General features: G+C 29.8%; 2 protein-coding genes and 1 non-coding gene across 3 annotated transcripts; 2 read left to right on the forward strand and 1 right to left on the reverse strand.

Moving 5' to 3' along the window:
- Positions 1-6,969: 6,969 nt before the first annotated feature.
- Positions 6,970-10,892, forward strand: LOC123921655 (leucine-rich repeat protein 1-like). The gene is made up of 6 exons (XM_045974290.1): positions 6,970-7,492; positions 8,461-8,532; positions 8,695-8,838; positions 9,680-9,751; positions 9,820-9,891; positions 10,477-10,892. Exons 1-6 carry the CDS (start codon positions 7,275-7,277, stop codon positions 10,547-10,549), a joined length of 651 nt encoding a protein of 216 aa, XP_045830246.1. The 5' UTR covers positions 6,970-7,274; the 3' UTR covers positions 10,550-10,892.
- Positions 10,893-12,548: 1,656 nt separating this feature from the next.
- TRNAL-CAA lies at positions 12,549-12,632 on the forward strand. Its single transcript has one exon. It is a non-coding gene; the product is annotated as a tRNA-Leu (tRNA).
- Positions 12,633-16,199: 3,567 nt separating this feature from the next.
- On the reverse strand, positions 16,200-19,153 carry LOC123923801 (AP-1 complex subunit sigma-2-like). The gene is made up of 7 exons (XM_045976534.1): positions 19,044-19,153; positions 18,642-18,728; positions 17,745-17,836; positions 17,365-17,473; positions 17,213-17,248; positions 16,586-16,672; positions 16,200-16,462 (listed from the first exon to the last, which is right to left on the reverse strand). The coding sequence occupies exons 1-7, from the start codon at positions 19,044-19,046 to the stop codon at positions 16,391-16,393; spliced, it is 486 nt and encodes a 161-aa protein (XP_045832490.1). The 5' UTR covers positions 19,047-19,153; the 3' UTR covers positions 16,200-16,390.
- Positions 19,154-19,455: the final 302 nt, after the last annotated feature.

Consider the following 19,455-nt stretch of genomic DNA (forward strand, 5'->3'; position numbering starts at 1 on the left):
TTTATGCACATGATTTGAATCAAGACACAAACAATGACTTTATCCATACCATCCCCACATATTTGCGATCCAAAAAAAAAGCATAAAAACTATAAGCAACAATCTTCCCCACATATTTCCTTTTTAATACTATTATGCCTATCAATATCAATTTGTATTGAATGTAAATAATCAATTCCCTTTTATATATTATTATATTATTATATATTTGATTATTTGAATTTTTTGTGTAAAAAAAAATTATATAAATAATTAATAACAATTTCCGGAAAAAAAAAACTACATATTATTAGTGAGCAATCTCATATATTCCTGTTTTATAGTATATCCTACAATTAGTGACAAATCTCGGTCATAATACAGATGCTGTGACAAATCTCGGAAAAAAAATTAGTTAACATATTTCCTTTTTAAAATATCTATATTCAATACAAATATTGTAGGATGATTGTGAGCAAAACATTTGAAATTGAGCAATAAATACAAATATGTGAGGATGAATGTGAGCAAAGCATTTGAAAATTTGCATTAAATGAGGCTTAGAAAATAAGCCTCAAATGTATAGTATTAAGATTAAGATTAAGATATTAATCGTGGTAAACTCACTTTATTTAAGTATATAATTTAGAAGGACAACATCAACATAAAAATATTACACAATAAGTAGAAGCAACTAACACAATTTTAAATGCATGACATTTTTAGTGAAGATTTTGTTTTGAAAGTTTGAACCGAATAAAAATAGACCCCCCCCGTATAAATTAGCAACAAAAAGGTCATCATATTAATATATATATATATATATATATATATATATATATATATATATATATATTAATGAGTTAGAAATATAAGTCATGTATTAATCTATGAGTAAAATTAATATATGCTCTCATATAAATTACAAACAAAAATGAGTAAAACTATAGCCACCCGTATAATTTTTTTTAAAAAAAAAGCCTCCAAACAAACAAAAAAGTTAAATTAGTCTTATAATATCTATAGTAAAATAAACATGAAACATAAATAAATTAAAGAAATTTCCCAAATATAGCTTATATTATTTAATTGTACACATAAATACCCTCCAAATAAAATAAAAGTAGATCATCACATAAATTATTAAAAAATTCAATGTATTAATATATGAGTAAAAATAGAGGCCCCGTATAAATTAAAAAAAATCTATATAAATATTACAGGGGTAAATCAAAACTCGTCCAAATTGCAAGGGGGTAAACACCTATTATCCCTAAAAAAAAAACCTCAATTCTAGCAATTTTTTAAGCAAAATTGTTGATCAAGTCTTCATATTATATATTTTTCAAATGATAATCATTGTCAATTGCTATCAATACTAAGTCATTAACTCTTTTTTGTAACATAATAGAGCAGCAGTAAAACTTCATGTTAAAATCTACTACTATTTTTTATTTTTTTAAATCAATCTCTTTATTTTGTTAGAGACCTATTACCATGTAAATTTTTTTCGAGGCCCCCAAAAATTGGAGGCCCGGCTGCGTAGCTCACCCTGCACTTGTGCAGGGCCGACCTTGATATGACTATAAGTATCGGTCTCATATAAATTACAATAAAATAAAATAAGCCTTGCATTAATATATGACTAAAAAAAATAGGATAAAAAAAAATATAAGTCATCATGGTAATATATGAGTATAAATATATGTTTTGTTTAATTTTTTTAAAAAAAAGGGTGTCGTATTAATATGAGTATAAATATAGATCATATATAAATTCATTCATTTTATTTCCTTAATATAATTTATAATAATTTTTTGTTTAAAATAAAAACTTAAACTTGTTTTTTGTTAAAAAAAAAGATATCCTGCAAGTAAAAATAATTTATTCGAGTTTTCAAATTATTTGAATTTGTAATAATAATGATTTGAATTTGAATTATTTCCTTTTTAAATATGCAACTTAAATGAAATATTATATTTGTCTTTTTAGTGAAAGTCATGTGTACATGATCATTAATTGAGACATAAAATTGTCCTAAAATATATAGCATGTATGTAGCTATAGATTAATATACACAATTTTCTCAAAAAAAGAAAATACTCTCATAAAATCTTAATCAATTGTCCACAAATCCCAGCTCAATTGGCAGAAATCTCGAAATTGCTAGTGTCGGACGTCTGGACCGGGGTTCGAACCCCGGTCACTCCACTTTGTGTGTGTGTGTGTGAGTTTTCAATGACTTTGTCATTTCGTCTATCAACAAAAAAAAAAATCTTAATCAATTAAATGTTAATTATTAATGTTTATCTGAAAATCTGATTTTATTAATTATTAATATTATATCTTTCAATTCAATATTCAATCTATTAAAGGAAGCCAAAAAATCTTGACCAAAAAAAAAGGAGCCAAAAATTTCTTAAAATGGAATCAATTTAATGTTATTTATGTATGACAAAAATAAAAACAAAGAAAATCAACAAAAAATATAAAAAAAAATATTTAATCTTTTAAATAAAAACAATGAATCTCATAAAAATTCATTCAATTATAAAAAATAACAAAGAAAATATTTAATCTTTTATATTTTTATAAATAAATTCGTTTATTTATTTAATTTTATTAAAAAAAAATTAGTTTGTTACGCACTACACAAAAATTCGAAGAAAATATTTTATAATTTATTTATTTTATAAATTAGTGAGGTACCATATTATTTATACTTGAAGTTAAATATATTTATAAACAAATTTGTTTATTTATTTGAATTCATTAAAAAAAATTAACATTGTTACATCCTATATGAGAATTCATATAAAATATTTAATATGTAACCAAAAAAATATAAAATATTTTATAATTTATTATATATATATGGAAAATGCTATTTAGCAAGAATTTTTTGATGCAAGAAAGAGAAGAATTTTATGTGGCAATATTTGATTGGTCAATTTATAATCACTCTCTCTCCCATGTATGGTTAGCCAATTTTTGATTGGTCAAATTCCCTAATTTTGTGGATTCTTCTCTTTCTTGTATAAATATTTCTTACTAAATAGCAATACTATATATATATATATATATATATATATATATATATATATATATATATATATATATATATATACACAACACATTTTCATTGAAAACACCTTTCTATAAATTCGTTATGATATATTATATGTATAAGAAAGACTCTTAAGAAAATCAAAATAAATGGATGAAAGTTAGTATTGAAAAAGTAAATTATATTAAAGCAATAACATAATCTTTCAATCAAAGCAAAACCATTTCTTAAGCTGTGAAATAGTATTAACAATATATTACACCTTTTCTATAAAATAAAAAATACACATTACATCTTTAAAATTAATTTACACTCAAAATACTTGTGAGGTAGATTAAACATCACTTAAAACTCATACATTATGATCAAAATGTATCTGGTCCAATTTCTTTAGAGTTCGCATATCATTTATATTCTTCTTTTGAGTTCCACATCTGCAAAAATTGAAATGAATGATTATAGATTAAGATTAAGATGAAAATAAGATAAATTGAAAATAATACAAAGAAAATAACTAAAGAGAAAAGAGATGGAAAATGTGTGATTTGAATGTTCAACCAAAGACCATTTATATAGGAAAAAAAGGGGTATATAAGTAATTTTATCCATAATATGCAATTAAACGGATTAATAACAAATATATTGATTCTTTTTTCAGTCAATGTCATCTTATGACTTTTTGTAGGAAATTTAATATTTAACACACAAACTTTACTAAAATAAACTTTGAAAACTTTATTAACTTTTAAATAATTAACACACAAACTTTACTAAAATAAACTTTGAAAACTTTATTAACTTTTAAATAATTTCGTGAATTATTATTACTATTATAAAAATAATTTTACAAATATTTTATTTATATAAAATATATAAACTAACTACAATTTTTAGAATTTGTTTTTAATTATTTTCTCTATTATTTAAATTGAAAAAGGAAATAAAAAAAAATTGAAAAAGGAAATAGTAGAAAATAAATTTATAAAAGATAGTATCAAGAATTACGTAAAGAAAAATTTGTGATTGACTAATCATGATTCAAACATTCTAAAAATGACCTCACAAAAAAAAAGTTTTTAATTATTTTCTTTTTTAATAAACAAAATAATTGCAATTGCACGTGGGAAGTGCCATGTGTACGTGACAATTAAATGAGGACTTATAAAATAAGTCTCAAATGTATAGTATTAAGATTAAGATTAGTGGATATGCTATCTGATTTCCATATATATCCTTTCTATAGATAACATTGTGAGGGTACATTCCTTTTTATTCAGCAAATTATTTTGGAGCTGTAATAATTTCGTTCATATATAAATTGTCCATAAATATTAATATAATAATATATATTCCATTTGGTCACATTTACAAGCAAAAACACTTCAATTTTTTGTCATTATTATAAGTAAAAGTCAACTACTTTTAACTAATTAATACTGTTATTTATAATATACACTTATTTAATTATACTATTTTTTCTTTAAGGATTATAAATGTGTTGAAACAACAATGTTGATCAAGGGTTATAAATGTGTCGAAACAACAATGTTGATCAATGAGATTAACGAGATTACATTTGATTACATATAGCGGTGTCGGTGTCCCATATTTTTTATATTAACAGTGTTGGTGTGTCCGTGTCGTGTTGGCGTGTTCGTGTCAAAGTCCGTGCTTCATACTAAATGACTTATTTATAAAGGACAATATAGTAAATGTATTCATCTTTTATATTAAATCAAAATAATTAACTACACTTAACTAAATTCCTTAGACACCATGTAAGTTTTTTTTTTTTTTTTTTGCCTATAAATGTGACCGGATGGAGTATAACTTTTATAGTTAATAGTTTAATTGTTTTTAATGAGATAAATGAAAGATGGGTCACCTTAAAGAGGATTTTCATCTTATTATTAGTATTTTTTTTTATAATTATAGAGGATCTTAATTGGTAAGAATAACTAACACCAATAAAAAAATAATAAGAATAATTATATCTAAATTGGTAAGAATATATGTTAATGTCCTTTTGGTAATCTACACATTTAAAAGTACTTTTGGTTTAATTTATCCAAACAACATCAAATGTTGTGAATCACTTTTACGTTAACCTATCCAAATACAAATCAATTTTGTTAAACTCACTTTTAATCAAACTCAATTCTATCACATATATAGCGTGGTAAGGTTATTTGATTTTTTTTCGTCTCATATATAATTGTCTTTATGAGGGAGAGATATAAATATTTTCTGCAATCTTTTTCCCTTAACCATGGTTTTGTCCCACTGGGTTTTTCCTGGTAAGGTTTTTAATAAGACAGTTCACACACAAAGGATGATGTACTCTTTTTCCTTCACTAGGATTTTTTCCCAATGGGTTTTCTCTAGTAAGGTTTTAACGAGGCATATCATCGATGGACATCCAAGGGAGAGTGTTATGAATAATTTGGTGGATGTCCATTAAGCATTGACCCATTCTACTGACCCATTATATTGTCCTATAAATAAGACTTGTATTGTTATGTAAAGATACATCTTGATGAGAATAATACAATCTCCATTCTTTCTCTCTTCTCTTCTTCTCTCCCATATACTTATATATTATTATTCTTGCTTATATTTCATAACACTTTTGGTTTAATTTATCCAAACAACATCAAATGTTGTGAATCACTTTTACGTTAATCTATCCAAACACAAATCAATTCTGTTAAACTCACTTTTAATCAAACTAAATTCTATCAAACTCAATTATGCCAAAATCAATTCTTTCTACCTCGAAACCAAACACATACTATATAATTAGACATGAGTTGCGATGAGGACAAATTGAAGTGTCATGTGAGAGCTGAGGGGAACCACCACATCACACATCGATATGTGTTGACATATGCCGATTGTAATCTCAAACCATCCTTAATTTTTGACTCAAACATCAATGTAATATTCTTGCAACACTGCCACCGCCCACCGCCACCGCCACTACCACACAAAGCTCCTCCACATGCTCCAATGACTACAATGGAGATTTGTCACGAGAGGACATACAAGAAAGAGCAAGATAATGAATTTTATTTGACGAGGAAGCTACAGTTTAAAAATCAATAATTAATGATTGTAGCTTGCATTAAACCAAATATTTGAGTCTTTGAAATTATAGTTCACCCAAATGTTTAATTTTAACAAATCTTATCATAAATATATTAAGATAATAAATTTATCAACCGTTTGATTGTAACAAGTTAGAGTAGACATTCAACTGTATAATCTTTGTGAAACATCACCACCACCTAAAACCTCCTCCACATGCTCCAATAGTGACAACGCGAATCTGTCATGAGAGGAAATACTAAAGAGTGAAAGAATGTATCTTATTTGACGAGTACAATAAACCACGTAATCGAGTCTTTCAAAATACAATTCACCCAAACGTTCAATCTCATCAAATCTTATTCGCTAATCACACACAATCTATTATTTGACTTTATGATTGTAACACACAAACTCTTATTCACTAATCTCAGCAACTTTAACATCCAAATGTTCAATCTCAACAACTCTTATTCACTAATTACACACTTTTCACACTTTTTTTTGAAGCTTGGTATCCAGCCTTAAAATCGACTAATCTAAGGGGACCAATCTCACCGCTAATTATGGGGACCCCATTTAAAGTCAGAGTTTTTTTGCTCTGTATGGACTTAGCCCACCAAAATTAGTACCAGAGGAAATCAAATATGAGACCTTGAGATGAACATAGTCAAAAAACCCCAAACTAACACCACTGGACCAACCTCACCTCAAGTGAGTTTGATTACACACAAACTTATCAACCATATTATACTAGTAAATTCAATCTAACAAAACTATCAATAATTCTGTACCAAAAAAATAAATAAATCAATAATCCACAACTAAACTAGACTACTTTCATAAACCATTAATAACCATCCACAATAGTACTACTATATCTCAACAATTAAAAGACTTTAGTTGACTACCAATGATTCCTAACTCCAATTTGTCATAAAAAAACATAAAATAAATATTCTTACCTAACTAATTTCCACAAACAATAAAAAATACAACAAAAAGTGAACTCCATTACCATGTTTTACTGCTCTGTTATTCCCAAAACCAATACTCTCTTTCAAAAGCATCTCTCTCTATCAAACCCTAACAAACGCGTTTCGTCTTCAATTCAACAAACCTCAGATCAGAGAAGAAGAAAATGGCACCAATCTTCAATTCTCTTCCCTTTTACGCAGTTTTCCTAACCCTAACCCTAGTTCAATTCGCCCATGCTAATTCTGAAGGAGATGCTCTTTACACACTCAAACGAAGTCTCACTGATCCTGATAACGTTCTTCAGAGCTGGGATCCAACTCTAGTTAGTCCCTGTACTTGGTTCCATGTTACATGTAACCAAGATAATCGTGTTACTCGAGTGTATAATCTCTTTCACAAGCTTTTTCTTATTTGTTTCATTTTGATTCGTTGTTTTTGTGTACTGAATAATTGATTATAGTCACTTCAAATTAAATTATTCAGTTTTTTGGATTGTTGTGTTTGATTGTTAGTATAATTGATTGTGACTTTGTGGTTTTGGGTTTTGAGGGGAAATTGTGCTGAATTTTGTTTGTGACTTGTTTGGTCTTTTATGATTATTATTGTTTGTCTAATTATTTGTGAGTTAAACTTGAGTTTGTTGCTATTTTTAGGGTTGAATAGTTATTATTTGGGAGTTTCGTTAGTGATCAGTGAAAATTGATCGATTAACGAGCTATGAAGCACGGACACATACAGACATGCCGACACCGATAATAATTTGAGAAAATGACATAATTTAGTGCAATTGTAAGTGTCGGTGTCGTGCCAACGCGTGTCGGAAACTAGGACATGCCTAATTCGTGGAGTGTCTGTGCTTCATAGTTAATGGGTTCTCTGGTACTTGTGTTACCGATTTTGCTAAATTTGTCGATTGCTTTTGGAAATTGAGGGTTTAGATGTTTGAGATTGACTCATTTCATGTTGGGATTGTTTTGTTTTTAACGAAACAAACAACACACTCTCCTCCAAAATGATTTGATCTAATGTTTTGCTATTAGATTTATTGTTTATTTATAAATATACTTCCCTCCCCTGTTTAATGCTCGTGTTCTCCACGTTATCAGCCTTATCGTTCTACACGTTATCAATCATATCGCTATTTTATGGAAAGCTTTAATGTAATTTACGTAATATGATGCCTTTGTTTGTATTTTATTTATTGCATTTGACAGTATCTTTTGCTGATTGTTTGGTTCTCTGCTCAGAGATTATACTTGCTCATAAATTGGTTAATTATGCAGTGCAACTTAAATGTATTGGGTCAACTAAAGCAACTAATAATATATCATCTTATGGTACTTCTACAGGGATCTTGGTAATTCTAACCTATCTGGACATTTGGTACCTGAACTCGGGAAGCTAGAGCATCTGCAGTATCTGTATGTTATCTAATTTTATTCTTAATTTTCCGTGCTGATATTCTTAGTCCAAGTATGTTGAATGTGATTTTAGTATCACCAATATATTTGCGGCTCTCCTCGTATTGTAGATTGTTTCACATTCGGTGGTGTTAACTGTGGTTTTCTTTTTGTTGGATGTAGTGAGCTGTACAAAAACAACATTCAAGGAACTATTCCTGCAGAGCTTGGAAACCTCAAGAGTCTAGTTAGCTTGGACTTGTATAACAACAACATATCAGGAACCGTCCCACCTTCATTGGGGAAATTGAAGAATCTCGTCTTTTTGTAAGTCTGGTTAATATAGTTCAGTGTTCCACTCTATAGGCATGAAAAGACTGTGGGATGTCATTTGCTTTCCTGTTGCCTGCACATCAGTTGCTCAAACAGCTTTGAACGTTGCAGGAGAAATTCAGAACCTGTGATTTTCAACTTGTTGTGGACTTCACTTTTTTAAGTAGTGTTTGGTTTTATATAAAGTTCTGGTGTCGACAATGGGTTTAGAGTACGTTGTTTAGATTATGAGCTTTAGGGCATATGTTTGATATTAAGACAGCTAAATCATGATTGTATATGCTAAATGAATTGCATCCAAAATTTACACACTCGCTCTCAAGTCTCACCTAAATAAAGAGGAAATTTAGCGTAATGGTTGGAGTTGCTGCAGTGTGACTTAGAGGTTACGGGTTCAAATGTTAGAATCAGTCTTTTTTTCGGATGCTGTCTACAATAGATCCACAATGGGTCCAACTCTTTCTTGGACCCCTCCATGGTGGGAGCTTTATAGAACTCACTTCATTATAGATACTTGCTAACATAATCAAAATTAGAGGTTCAGCTGTAATTTGAGACCTTATAAAACCAAGTGTGAGACCTTATAAAAACCATATACTCATTTTAGGTGTTCAATTCTTTTACCTAACTTTTATCCCTCAAAGATCCTGTAATTTATATAACCAAATGTGGGGCTCCTATTAATTATGTTTTGAAGTGTTCAAAGCTGTTAGTCTCTTAATCTGTGGCATAACTTACCACATTGCTCACTGATGAAGCTTTTTATTAGCATTTTTGTCATAAATTATTCAGCATTTGCATGTTTCTTATAATTTTTTTTATTTTTTTTTTGCAGACGACTTAATGACAATCGACTAACTGGCCCAATCCCCAGGGAACTTGTTGCTATTTCAAGCCTTAAAGTAGTGTAAGTAACATTTGTATTTACATGTTAATAAGGGTATATACGAGCTTAAACATTAACTTTATCTGCAGGGATGTCTCCAACAATGACTTATGTGGTACAATTCCTACTTCTGGGCCATTCGAGCATATTCCATTGAATAAGTAAGTCCCACAACTTCTTGTATTTCTCATCTATTCTAACTCTTAGTATTCTACTTGTTTTCTACGTATCATTTTCTTGTTGGTTGTTCCTCAACTCTTTTTTTCTTCTCTCTTGTACCTGTTTTCCAATGTCAGTTTCTTCCTTTATTGTTTCTCTTGCACCCTTGTCTGCTACATGCTGCTTTATCTTTTACTCTGTCACAATTTTAGTTGCTTAGTGACTGAGATGTAGTATTTGATTGCTATTGTGTAATGGCACACAATGTGTGCAGTAGACTGCATACAATTTCCATTGCTATTGCCAATTGTGCAACAGTAGGAGTAATGCCAACTTTTGATTTAATTAGACCGCTGCTTCTGTCACATGCCATGCTGTACTGTTGCATCACACTTGGTCCGATTGCATTTTATTGCCTGATACTGTTAGTCACGTATAGTTGCTATTGCTGTGTTTTTGTTGTGCTTCGATTCTGAAATGTTTAGAACTTCACCTTCTGTAATCTAGCTGGAATATATTTCAGCTAGCTGGTGTCTTTTTTACTTCCTACTATTACTTATATTGAATTGTTTGTTTCATTATTGTAGCTTTGAGAATAACCCTCGTTTGGAAGGTCCGGAGTTGTTGGGACTCGTAAGTTACGACACAAACTGCTCATGAATCATGTGATGTCTTAGGATCTCAATCTATGTTGAATTATGTGTGTATTCTAAAATTGAAGTGTATTACGTCATAGTGTAATGGGGTGTGGTGTATATGAAATTTACATACTGAAGAACATTGGCATTTGTAACTGTATTATGCATCTTCTACTGAAGTTGTTGTCTTGAGAGTATCTATCTATTGATGTAAAATACTAGAAAAGAAAACACTTGGTCACTGATAAAATATTTGTGACTCAGTTATTAGTAATACTGTTTGTTAGTTCCTAGTGGAAGCCTTGTTATTATTTCTAATGACAATGCAAGTGCCTGGAGAGTGTTTTACCACTTAAGGATTGATGAATACAAATGGATTCAAGTAATTAATAGGAAAAGTCTCTTGTACTACTTATCCTTATTAGCTGTTTAATGGCAATTATGAAACTAAGGATGCAATGAAAATGTTAAGTCATGCATATAGTTTTGGGTTGCATGGAACACCATTTTATGATTTGCTTGAGGGAAGTTAAAAATTAGTATATGTTTGGTAGCATGTTTATGGCCATTGCTTTGCGAATGATTTATAAGGGTTTCAAATGAATAGGTTTATTCTTGGTCAGCTTTTACATATCTTCCGGTCGAACTTCAAATAATCAAATCATTTTTTCTGAAAACTGATGGCTAAAGCCATATTAACAGCTTTTGCATGCTTCAAATGGCACCCAACATGGAAATAACTAATACGTATATAATCTTTAGCTTGCATATAGTGTTCAATTATTTTCTAATTGATTAAAACCTGGTCAAACATATCAATCAAGAATACAGTAGTTACTAACTAAAACATTTTGTTCTAGCAACAAGATCTCAGTGTTTATCACCTACCGGCAACCACCATTTGTCATCACATGCTCTTTGTTTTGTTGTTTTAGGAATTTCTTACCCTTCTTTTTCAAGTGTTTCTGGTAGTTTCTTGAGCAGCCTCTAAATTTCTTTCTTGTGGGGGCCTTGTGGCTTTTGGGTGCGTATAGGTGGGTTCTTCCAATTGGTTATTATTAATATCGTTCAATTTATCGGGGGTTATTATAATATAAGAATGATTTGGTGGTTGGGGTGAATGAGATAGAGTTATAAAAAGTGATAAGGAGGTCAGATGTTCGATTCTCATCCACAACAAAAAAAAACTAACAATACTAGGTAGTAGACTAGTAGGTACTAATTCCTGACATATGTTGTTAGTGAAAAAATATGGTCCAATTCATCTCTTGAATAAAATAAAAAATAACTGTTTCACTATTTCATTTACATAGAGTAGATATTTCAGTCTCCCCACTCCTACCTGCTCCTCATTTTCGATCTTTTGGGGTCAATTAATATCAAATGCAATATTGCAACCTTCATATTTTCAGTATAGTTGGTGACTTAACAGATAAAGTTATAAATTCTTTATATTGGGTTAATCTGTAAAAAAAGTTCTCAAGGTGAATCAAACAATTCTCAGATGGAGTAAATTCATATTATTTACGGTCTTGTGCTATTTTGACACAAACATCAACTTTCGACAACAAACTCGATAACTAACACAATTTATATATGTGGTTAATATGTTAAAAAAATAGTTAATATATATATATATATATATATATAGGTGCCACAACGCAGTCCGTGTGTTGAATCTCTTGTTAAGAAAATTCGCAGGTTATTAAAGATAGATTGGGAGGTTGGGGTGCAATACTCTTACCATAAAGTGAATTAATATGCAAATGTTATCAAATTATGGTTGTTCCATCGGTGTTTGTATGATTTTGAATATCAATAACTTCAAATGTACGAACATAAGAACCGCATTTATTATCTAATTTGTTGTTGTAAATTTGTCTCGAAATATCAATAGTGTTTCTGGTTATATCTTTCATAAAAAGAGCCAATGATACACAAGTTTTGAACGTCATGCAAACAGAATTATACTCAGTAAGTTAACGTATATATATTTAGAATGCTAAAATCTAACAACAAATGTCAGGATGGCCGAGTGGTCTAAGGCGCCAGACTCAAGTTCTGGTCTTCGAGAGAGGGCGTGGGTTCAAATCCCACTTCTGACACTTTTTTTTTATTTTCCTTATTTTTTGTATATTTATCTTCTGGGCTTAAAAAGATACTTTGAAGCGGGCCTTGGGAGAAGGTTTAATAAGGTCCAAATAAATCTTTTTTGGCTTAAATGCAGTTTTACCCCCCCTATTTTGAAAAATGCGGAATTTTACCCCCACTATTTTAAAATGCGGAATTTTACCCCCCCTATTTTATAATTTGTTGGATTTTGCCCCCCCACCAAAATTTTGCACAAAATCTGCTTCTGAGCCTCAAGTTCAAAGCTACGCACAGAACTCAATTTGGATCAATAATTCACCAAACTGGTACCGAAACGACCGCAATCGAGTTAGTTTTCCACAGAATCAAACTCCACTAAATTTGGAGTTACAGAGAGAGATTAATTACTGTTTTAGTGAAGGTCTGTTCAAATTAATTATCGTATGAAACTACTACTGGTATTCTCGTCATTCCTCTCACCCTGTAGCTCATTTTTTAATACTATTTACATGTATGGAAATATAACGAAATTACCCTTGTTGGCATTTCAATTTCGTCGAATTTGGAGTTACGATGTGTTCGGTAGACGATGTTGAATTTGAAGATCACAAGTAGATTTCTGCAGAATTAGTAATTGGACAGACCTTCACTAAAACGGTAATTAATCTCTCTATGTAACTCCAAATTTAGTGGGGTTTGATTCTGTGGAAAGCTAACTCGATTACGGTCATTTCGGTAGCCATTTGGTGAATTATGGATCCAAATTGAGTTGTATGCGAAGCTTTGAAGTTGTGACTCGAAAGCAGATTTTTTGCAGAATTTTGGGGACATACCTTCACTAAAACGGTAATTAATCTCTCTTTGTAACTCCAAATTCAGTGGGGTTTGATTATGTGGAAAGATAACTCGATTACGGTCATTTCGGTAGCCGTTTGGTGAATTATGGATCCAAATTGAGTTGTATGCGAAGCTTTGAAGTTGTGACTCGAAAACAAATTTTTTGCAGAATTTTGGGGGACATACCTTCACTAAAACGGTAATTAATCTCTCTTTGTAACTCCAAATTCAGTGGGGTTTGATTATGTGGAAAGATAACTCGATTACGGTCATTTCGGTATCCTTTTGGTAAATTATTGATCAAAATTGAGTTGTGTGCGAAACTTTAAAGTTGTGACTCGAAAGCAGAATTTTAGGGGGGGCAAAATCCAACAAATTATAAAACAGGGGGGGTAAAAGTCCGCGTTTTAAAACAGAGGGGGTAAAATTCCGATTTAATCAAAACAGGGGGGGCAAAACTGCATTTAAGCCATCTTTTTTTTTTTGAAGACAAGGTCCATATAAATCTTGTTTTTACAATTTTTTATTTTTTTTTTAAAGTAAGATGCAGAAGTAAAATTGAAACATAAAATGATAAGTTTTAAAATATAAGTTAATTTTTTTTTTTTATATAATTTATAAGTCATAAGCTCGAACTTTAGCATTGCCGAAAAATTAAAATACTGAGCGACTTTGGTAGTACATACATTTTGTCATTTTTTGGGGTGAATTGCATGCCTTGTTTCTTTCTCACCAGATGGCTTGGGCATTAAGTGATTATGGTAGGTTGGGAATGTGAAGCATTCCTAAGTATGTTGTGTGTGTGGTTGTTAAATTAAAATTGGAGTTTTGGCTTTTCATTGTCACATTGAATATCATTTGCAAATATGTGGGAATGGATTATGGATAAGTCTTTTTCTGCTGAACTTTGCCAAACGTGATTAATCCAAAAATATCATAACTTTTTTGATCAAAAATATCACAAACATGATTCAAAACAAGTGAAATGCAACTAAGTGATATAGCTTACGTGATTAATGATCTCTCCTTAAAAATTAATTGTTTAAGAAAATTCGAGTTCGATTGTTATCAATCTTTTATTTACACCTCACAATTTTGTTTGAATCTGCTTGATATATACTTACTTTTGAATTCATTTTAAAAAATAAATACTTCCTTTTGAGATTATGCTGGGAGAAGGTTAGTATTAGTAAGGTCCAGTAAAATGATTCTTGTGCCGTTTTCTTTCATGACATGTGAAAATTATTTTAGGCTCGTTTGATAAAAAATAATGGATAGTTGTTAAGATGGTTTATATTTTATAGCGGTAACGGATAAGATAATTTATCATTGTTTAGTGTTTGATAAATTTAGCTATTAAATTAACTTAAAAATGTTAGATAACATAAAAAAAATATGCTTAATTAATATTATATGTTTTAAGTAAGATGAAGAAGTAAAATTGAAATATAAAATGAAAAGTTTTAAGATATAAGTTAATTGAATTAACTATAAGCTCGTGAAAATAAATTGCCAAACAGATTTTTTTTTATATATATATAATTTATAAACTATAACTATAAGCTCAAATTTCAGTATTGCCGAAAAATTATGGCATCAAGTAGTTCAAGTCTCTTTGTGTCTAAGTTTTAATAATAATTGTTATCTGATTTATGGACAATAAAAGAGTTCACCCGATATATTTGATGGTAGAATTCATTTTGTTTTTATAAAAATAAAATAAAACAATCATAATTGATTTTTTAACTTATGTTTAGTGTGGTCCCCTTTCAAAATAAAATAAGAACTTATGGTGAGTGGTCCTATATTGGCAAATAGGAAAGAACATTTATGAACCATAGTGTGACATGAGTGATGTATATATCATAACATACAAATTTTACGTACATAACTTAAAACATGTTTCACAATCGATCCCTTTAAATTTTAAATCAGATATATATAGATAAATTGTTTTTACACGTTGTGTCCATGCTGAACGAGTTAAGTAGTACAATGAATAAGAACAAATTCTTGCATATGGTAAAGGTGGAGATTTACTTAATGTGCCAGCTCCAATCCAAGAAACCTCCATCCGTCCCTCTAAAATGCGGATATTTACTGAAAAGCATATTTTCGATAATATATTTTGACAAATTTGAACATATAGAAGAGGGCAATTAAAAATCTGTCTTTTTAGTTGACACCATAAAACCTGTATGTATAAAAATCTTGGCAGGGTTTTTTTCCTCAAAATTTCTCATTTTTATAATACCCGCTACTTAAGTAGCGGAAGGGTAAAATGGAAAACGCTTAGGGTGTCGAATAACCGATAGAGTGACAAAAGTATTTTTCTACTATTTAAATAGTAATATTTTGAAGACAAGGATAAGGAGAGAACTCTTGTTCTTCTTCAATGAGTCCATTTTAATTTCGAGATACTAACTCTTGTGCTTTGTTTATGGGCAATTTCTAACCTGCACAAGTGCACCATATGGTGCACGGTGCACAAGTTAGCGTTTTCATTATATAGAATACAAATTTTACAAAATTCATTGTTGGATTGAAAGTTTATAACATATAGATCATCCATAAAAAAATTTAAAAAATTTAAAAATCATTTGATATGTTATTGAGACTCGTAAAGATTAACGGTATTTAATAAAAATTTCAATCCAACGATGGATTTTATAAAATTCGTATTCGTTATAATGAAATCGCTAACTTGTGAACCGTACACCATAGCCAAAGTCTTGTTTATGTTGCCTTGTAACCACTTATACTATTAATAAAAATTCAACATTCCACTCATTACAAAATCACTATATTAAAAATAAAATGTCTAAACAAAATATTTTATTACAGTATAAAGTATTTTCTTATTGATTTGTAGGGAACAAATTATCATCAAAATGAGCTTTTCTTGCAGCCTAAGATATTTTACTCAATGAAGCTCTTATTTTGTAGCCTGTGCAATTATATTACTCAATGAACTAGCTTCTTCTTTGGCAGCTTCCACTAACTCCTCCTACAACACATACCATAAGATCACATTTTTGTCAAAAATAAAGTAACAAAATATAATTTTTTTCATCAAACAAGGCAAAGAATAAATTTGTGGAAGAGTGTAAGGGCTAATTTGGAGTCATACTTGTGCAGCTATGAGTCTCAGAGTTGTTCTTTTGCTAGTCTCTTGCAACATTCCAGCCAACAAAACTTCATCCAATATAAAGTATGCCTGATAACATAAACATTAACTTTTGATATTGTACGATGATTGGTGAACGAAATGTTATTTTGGTATTTTTGACAACTTATATTTGAGACAAAATGTTGTCGTGTAATTTAGTGAGGGACAAAAATTTTAGTATTTGTGTAATTCCTTGCCCTCCAATTTGTCCAGCCCCAAGAACAGATATAAAATCAAACACAGTGCAACTGAAATTGTCTAGTCAAATCCCATATTTTTTAACGAATCGAACACACTCTCAAAGAGTTCTAATAAGGAGGTTGAAAACTAACGTATCAACCAATTTACCATTTGTCTATAAAATGGTAACAAGCTTCAATATTTTAATATGATATTAACTTAATCCAATAAGCTATTAAGCTCCACAATGAAGATCTTATTGGAATAAGTTAAAAACATATTAACAAGTACTATATCCTAAGTTATTTTCATAAGTTTTTTCGAACAATATATGCATAGTTATGTCAAAAAATAAGTTCTAAACAAGCCCTTCCAAATAGATATGATGTTTGAGAAGAGATGAACTACCTTGTGGAAATTGAAGATTAAATCTAGCTCACAAACCTGATAAGCATGAGAGAAACAAATTCAGGCTAAATTTTTTGGAGACAATTAATTATCAAATACTTACAAGAATTATCAATTAATTATCAAATACTTATAAGATTAAAGATACTCACACTGCCAAAATAGCGATCCAATGTCTCAACATAGTGATGAATAATGGAAAGGGTCTCCAATTCATTGTCTTCTTGATCATTGCAGATGCAAAAGTAAAGGCTAGCATATCTAAGAAATCAAAACCAAGAGACCCCAACAATGTATTTTGTTAGATAAACAAAGTGTTAACTACTATGACACACTGACACAAACTTGCACACCAGATAAGACACTAATACATTGACACATAAACACGCTGATAATAATTTGATTGATTGAAGAAAATAAATGTAACTACATGTATCAATGTCATATTGGAGTCTGACACTAACACATGTTAAGACATCTTTAATCTGAAATATCGATGCTACATAAGTTAATTATAATATTCGACACACACCTTTTATATACAACTTTGAGTCCCCTCCATTCCACAAAGTTGCATAGCTTTGGGCCTCGAGAAATAACTAGGCCACTTAACTCTCTAATTACCTCCAAAAGATCAAGAAGAAAAAATAACAAGAATTAGCTTAAGCAATAAAGTTAGCATACACATTAATCTGAGTAGAGGGAATCAATAATACAAAATCATGTCACAAGGTAGGGAATATATTCAACTACTTTATGAATACATAAACATTAACATCAAATATAATAATGTCAATAAGTATATGAAATAGGTCTAGCATGTTAGAAAAAAAAATGGTCTAATTTGTTCATGTGACAAAATTACATTCTTCATTACTTGGGGAAAAAAAAAATAACGAACAAGTGCCAAACAAGAACCATAAAGGTGTTTCTTTGATTAACTTAAAAACACCGTGACACCGCACGGTCACGTAGAAACTTCAATTTGTAACTTAATGAATTTACGGTGACATAACATTTGGACACGAGAAAACAAGATAATACAAATCAAAACTAAATTAATCTTTTCTTTTTTTTTTCGCATCCTGAAACACGAAAAAAATAGAAGCTACAATTGCGAGCTTCTACTTTTACTGAATGGTAACATTTTGTGACCGCACAAACAAGCACATACCTAAGCACACTAAAATCCAATATCTATTTTTTATTTTTTAATCTCATATATCACCAAAATCATTATTCATGTTAATTCTTGTGATTCTACATGCATTTTAAAATCGACCTAAAAACAAAATGTGTACTTTCGGCACAAAGCAATACCCTCCATGTGATATCGAATCCAACAATTGATGCAATCACATTATTTCAATTACCACCATGATATTAAAATAATAATTTTATATATGAATGAATTAGGGACAAGTAGTACCTTGGATCTTTCCTTTTGAGAATATGGTGAATACCATTTTGTGAGCCTCACTTTTCCTTGTCGACTAATCAGAAGCACAAAGTGAATCTACAACAACAAAATAATCATTTTCTTAAATTATAATAAACACATATGATCTTCAAAATAATATATGAACATCGAAATGAAACATCGTGTTAAGTGTCGCAAATTTGATGTTCAAATAATACAACTGAATATGATGTACGACTATAAACAATTAGTATGATTTTTTTAGACCAATATCACAAATTGTGATTATGACTACATTAAGGTTAGGTACATGTAAGAACCTAAATTTCAATGATTGTTTGGGGCATATAAAAAGTGTTGAATTGAAATCTTTAAAAAAAGATGATGATAATGAGAAGGGAAAACATTTACCATTTGATAATTATTTGATGGATCTAAGAGAAACTCTATGTGGATTGATGTTTTCTACTCTTTAGAAAGGGACAGTGGTATTCAAATTTTTTTTAAGGCAAAAAACAAGTGGTTTTCCACTTTGTAATGATAAATATCAAATCTGTGTTCTGATCTATCAAATCTTAACCTTATTTTCAAAATTGAGATGTTTTTATGAGTGTTGACTTTTTCTTTTTAAAAGAAAAACTTCCAAATAGTATTCATTACACCCACGTGTTTGTATATATAAATCAAAGATATGTTCACAAAAGATGTCTAGTACTCTCTTTTTTATGAGTATCTTAATAGCTGTCAAAAATGGTCGGACTGATGGGTCGGTCTATTAGTTCACAGTTTTGAGCGGGTTGAGCCTAAAAAATATAGCCCAAAA

This window comes from Trifolium pratense, linkage group LG4 (assembly GCF_020283565.1).
Source record: "Trifolium pratense cultivar HEN17-A07 linkage group LG4, ARS_RC_1.1, whole genome shotgun sequence".
Lineage (NCBI taxonomy): Eukaryota > Viridiplantae > Streptophyta > Magnoliopsida > Fabales > Fabaceae > Trifolium > Trifolium pratense.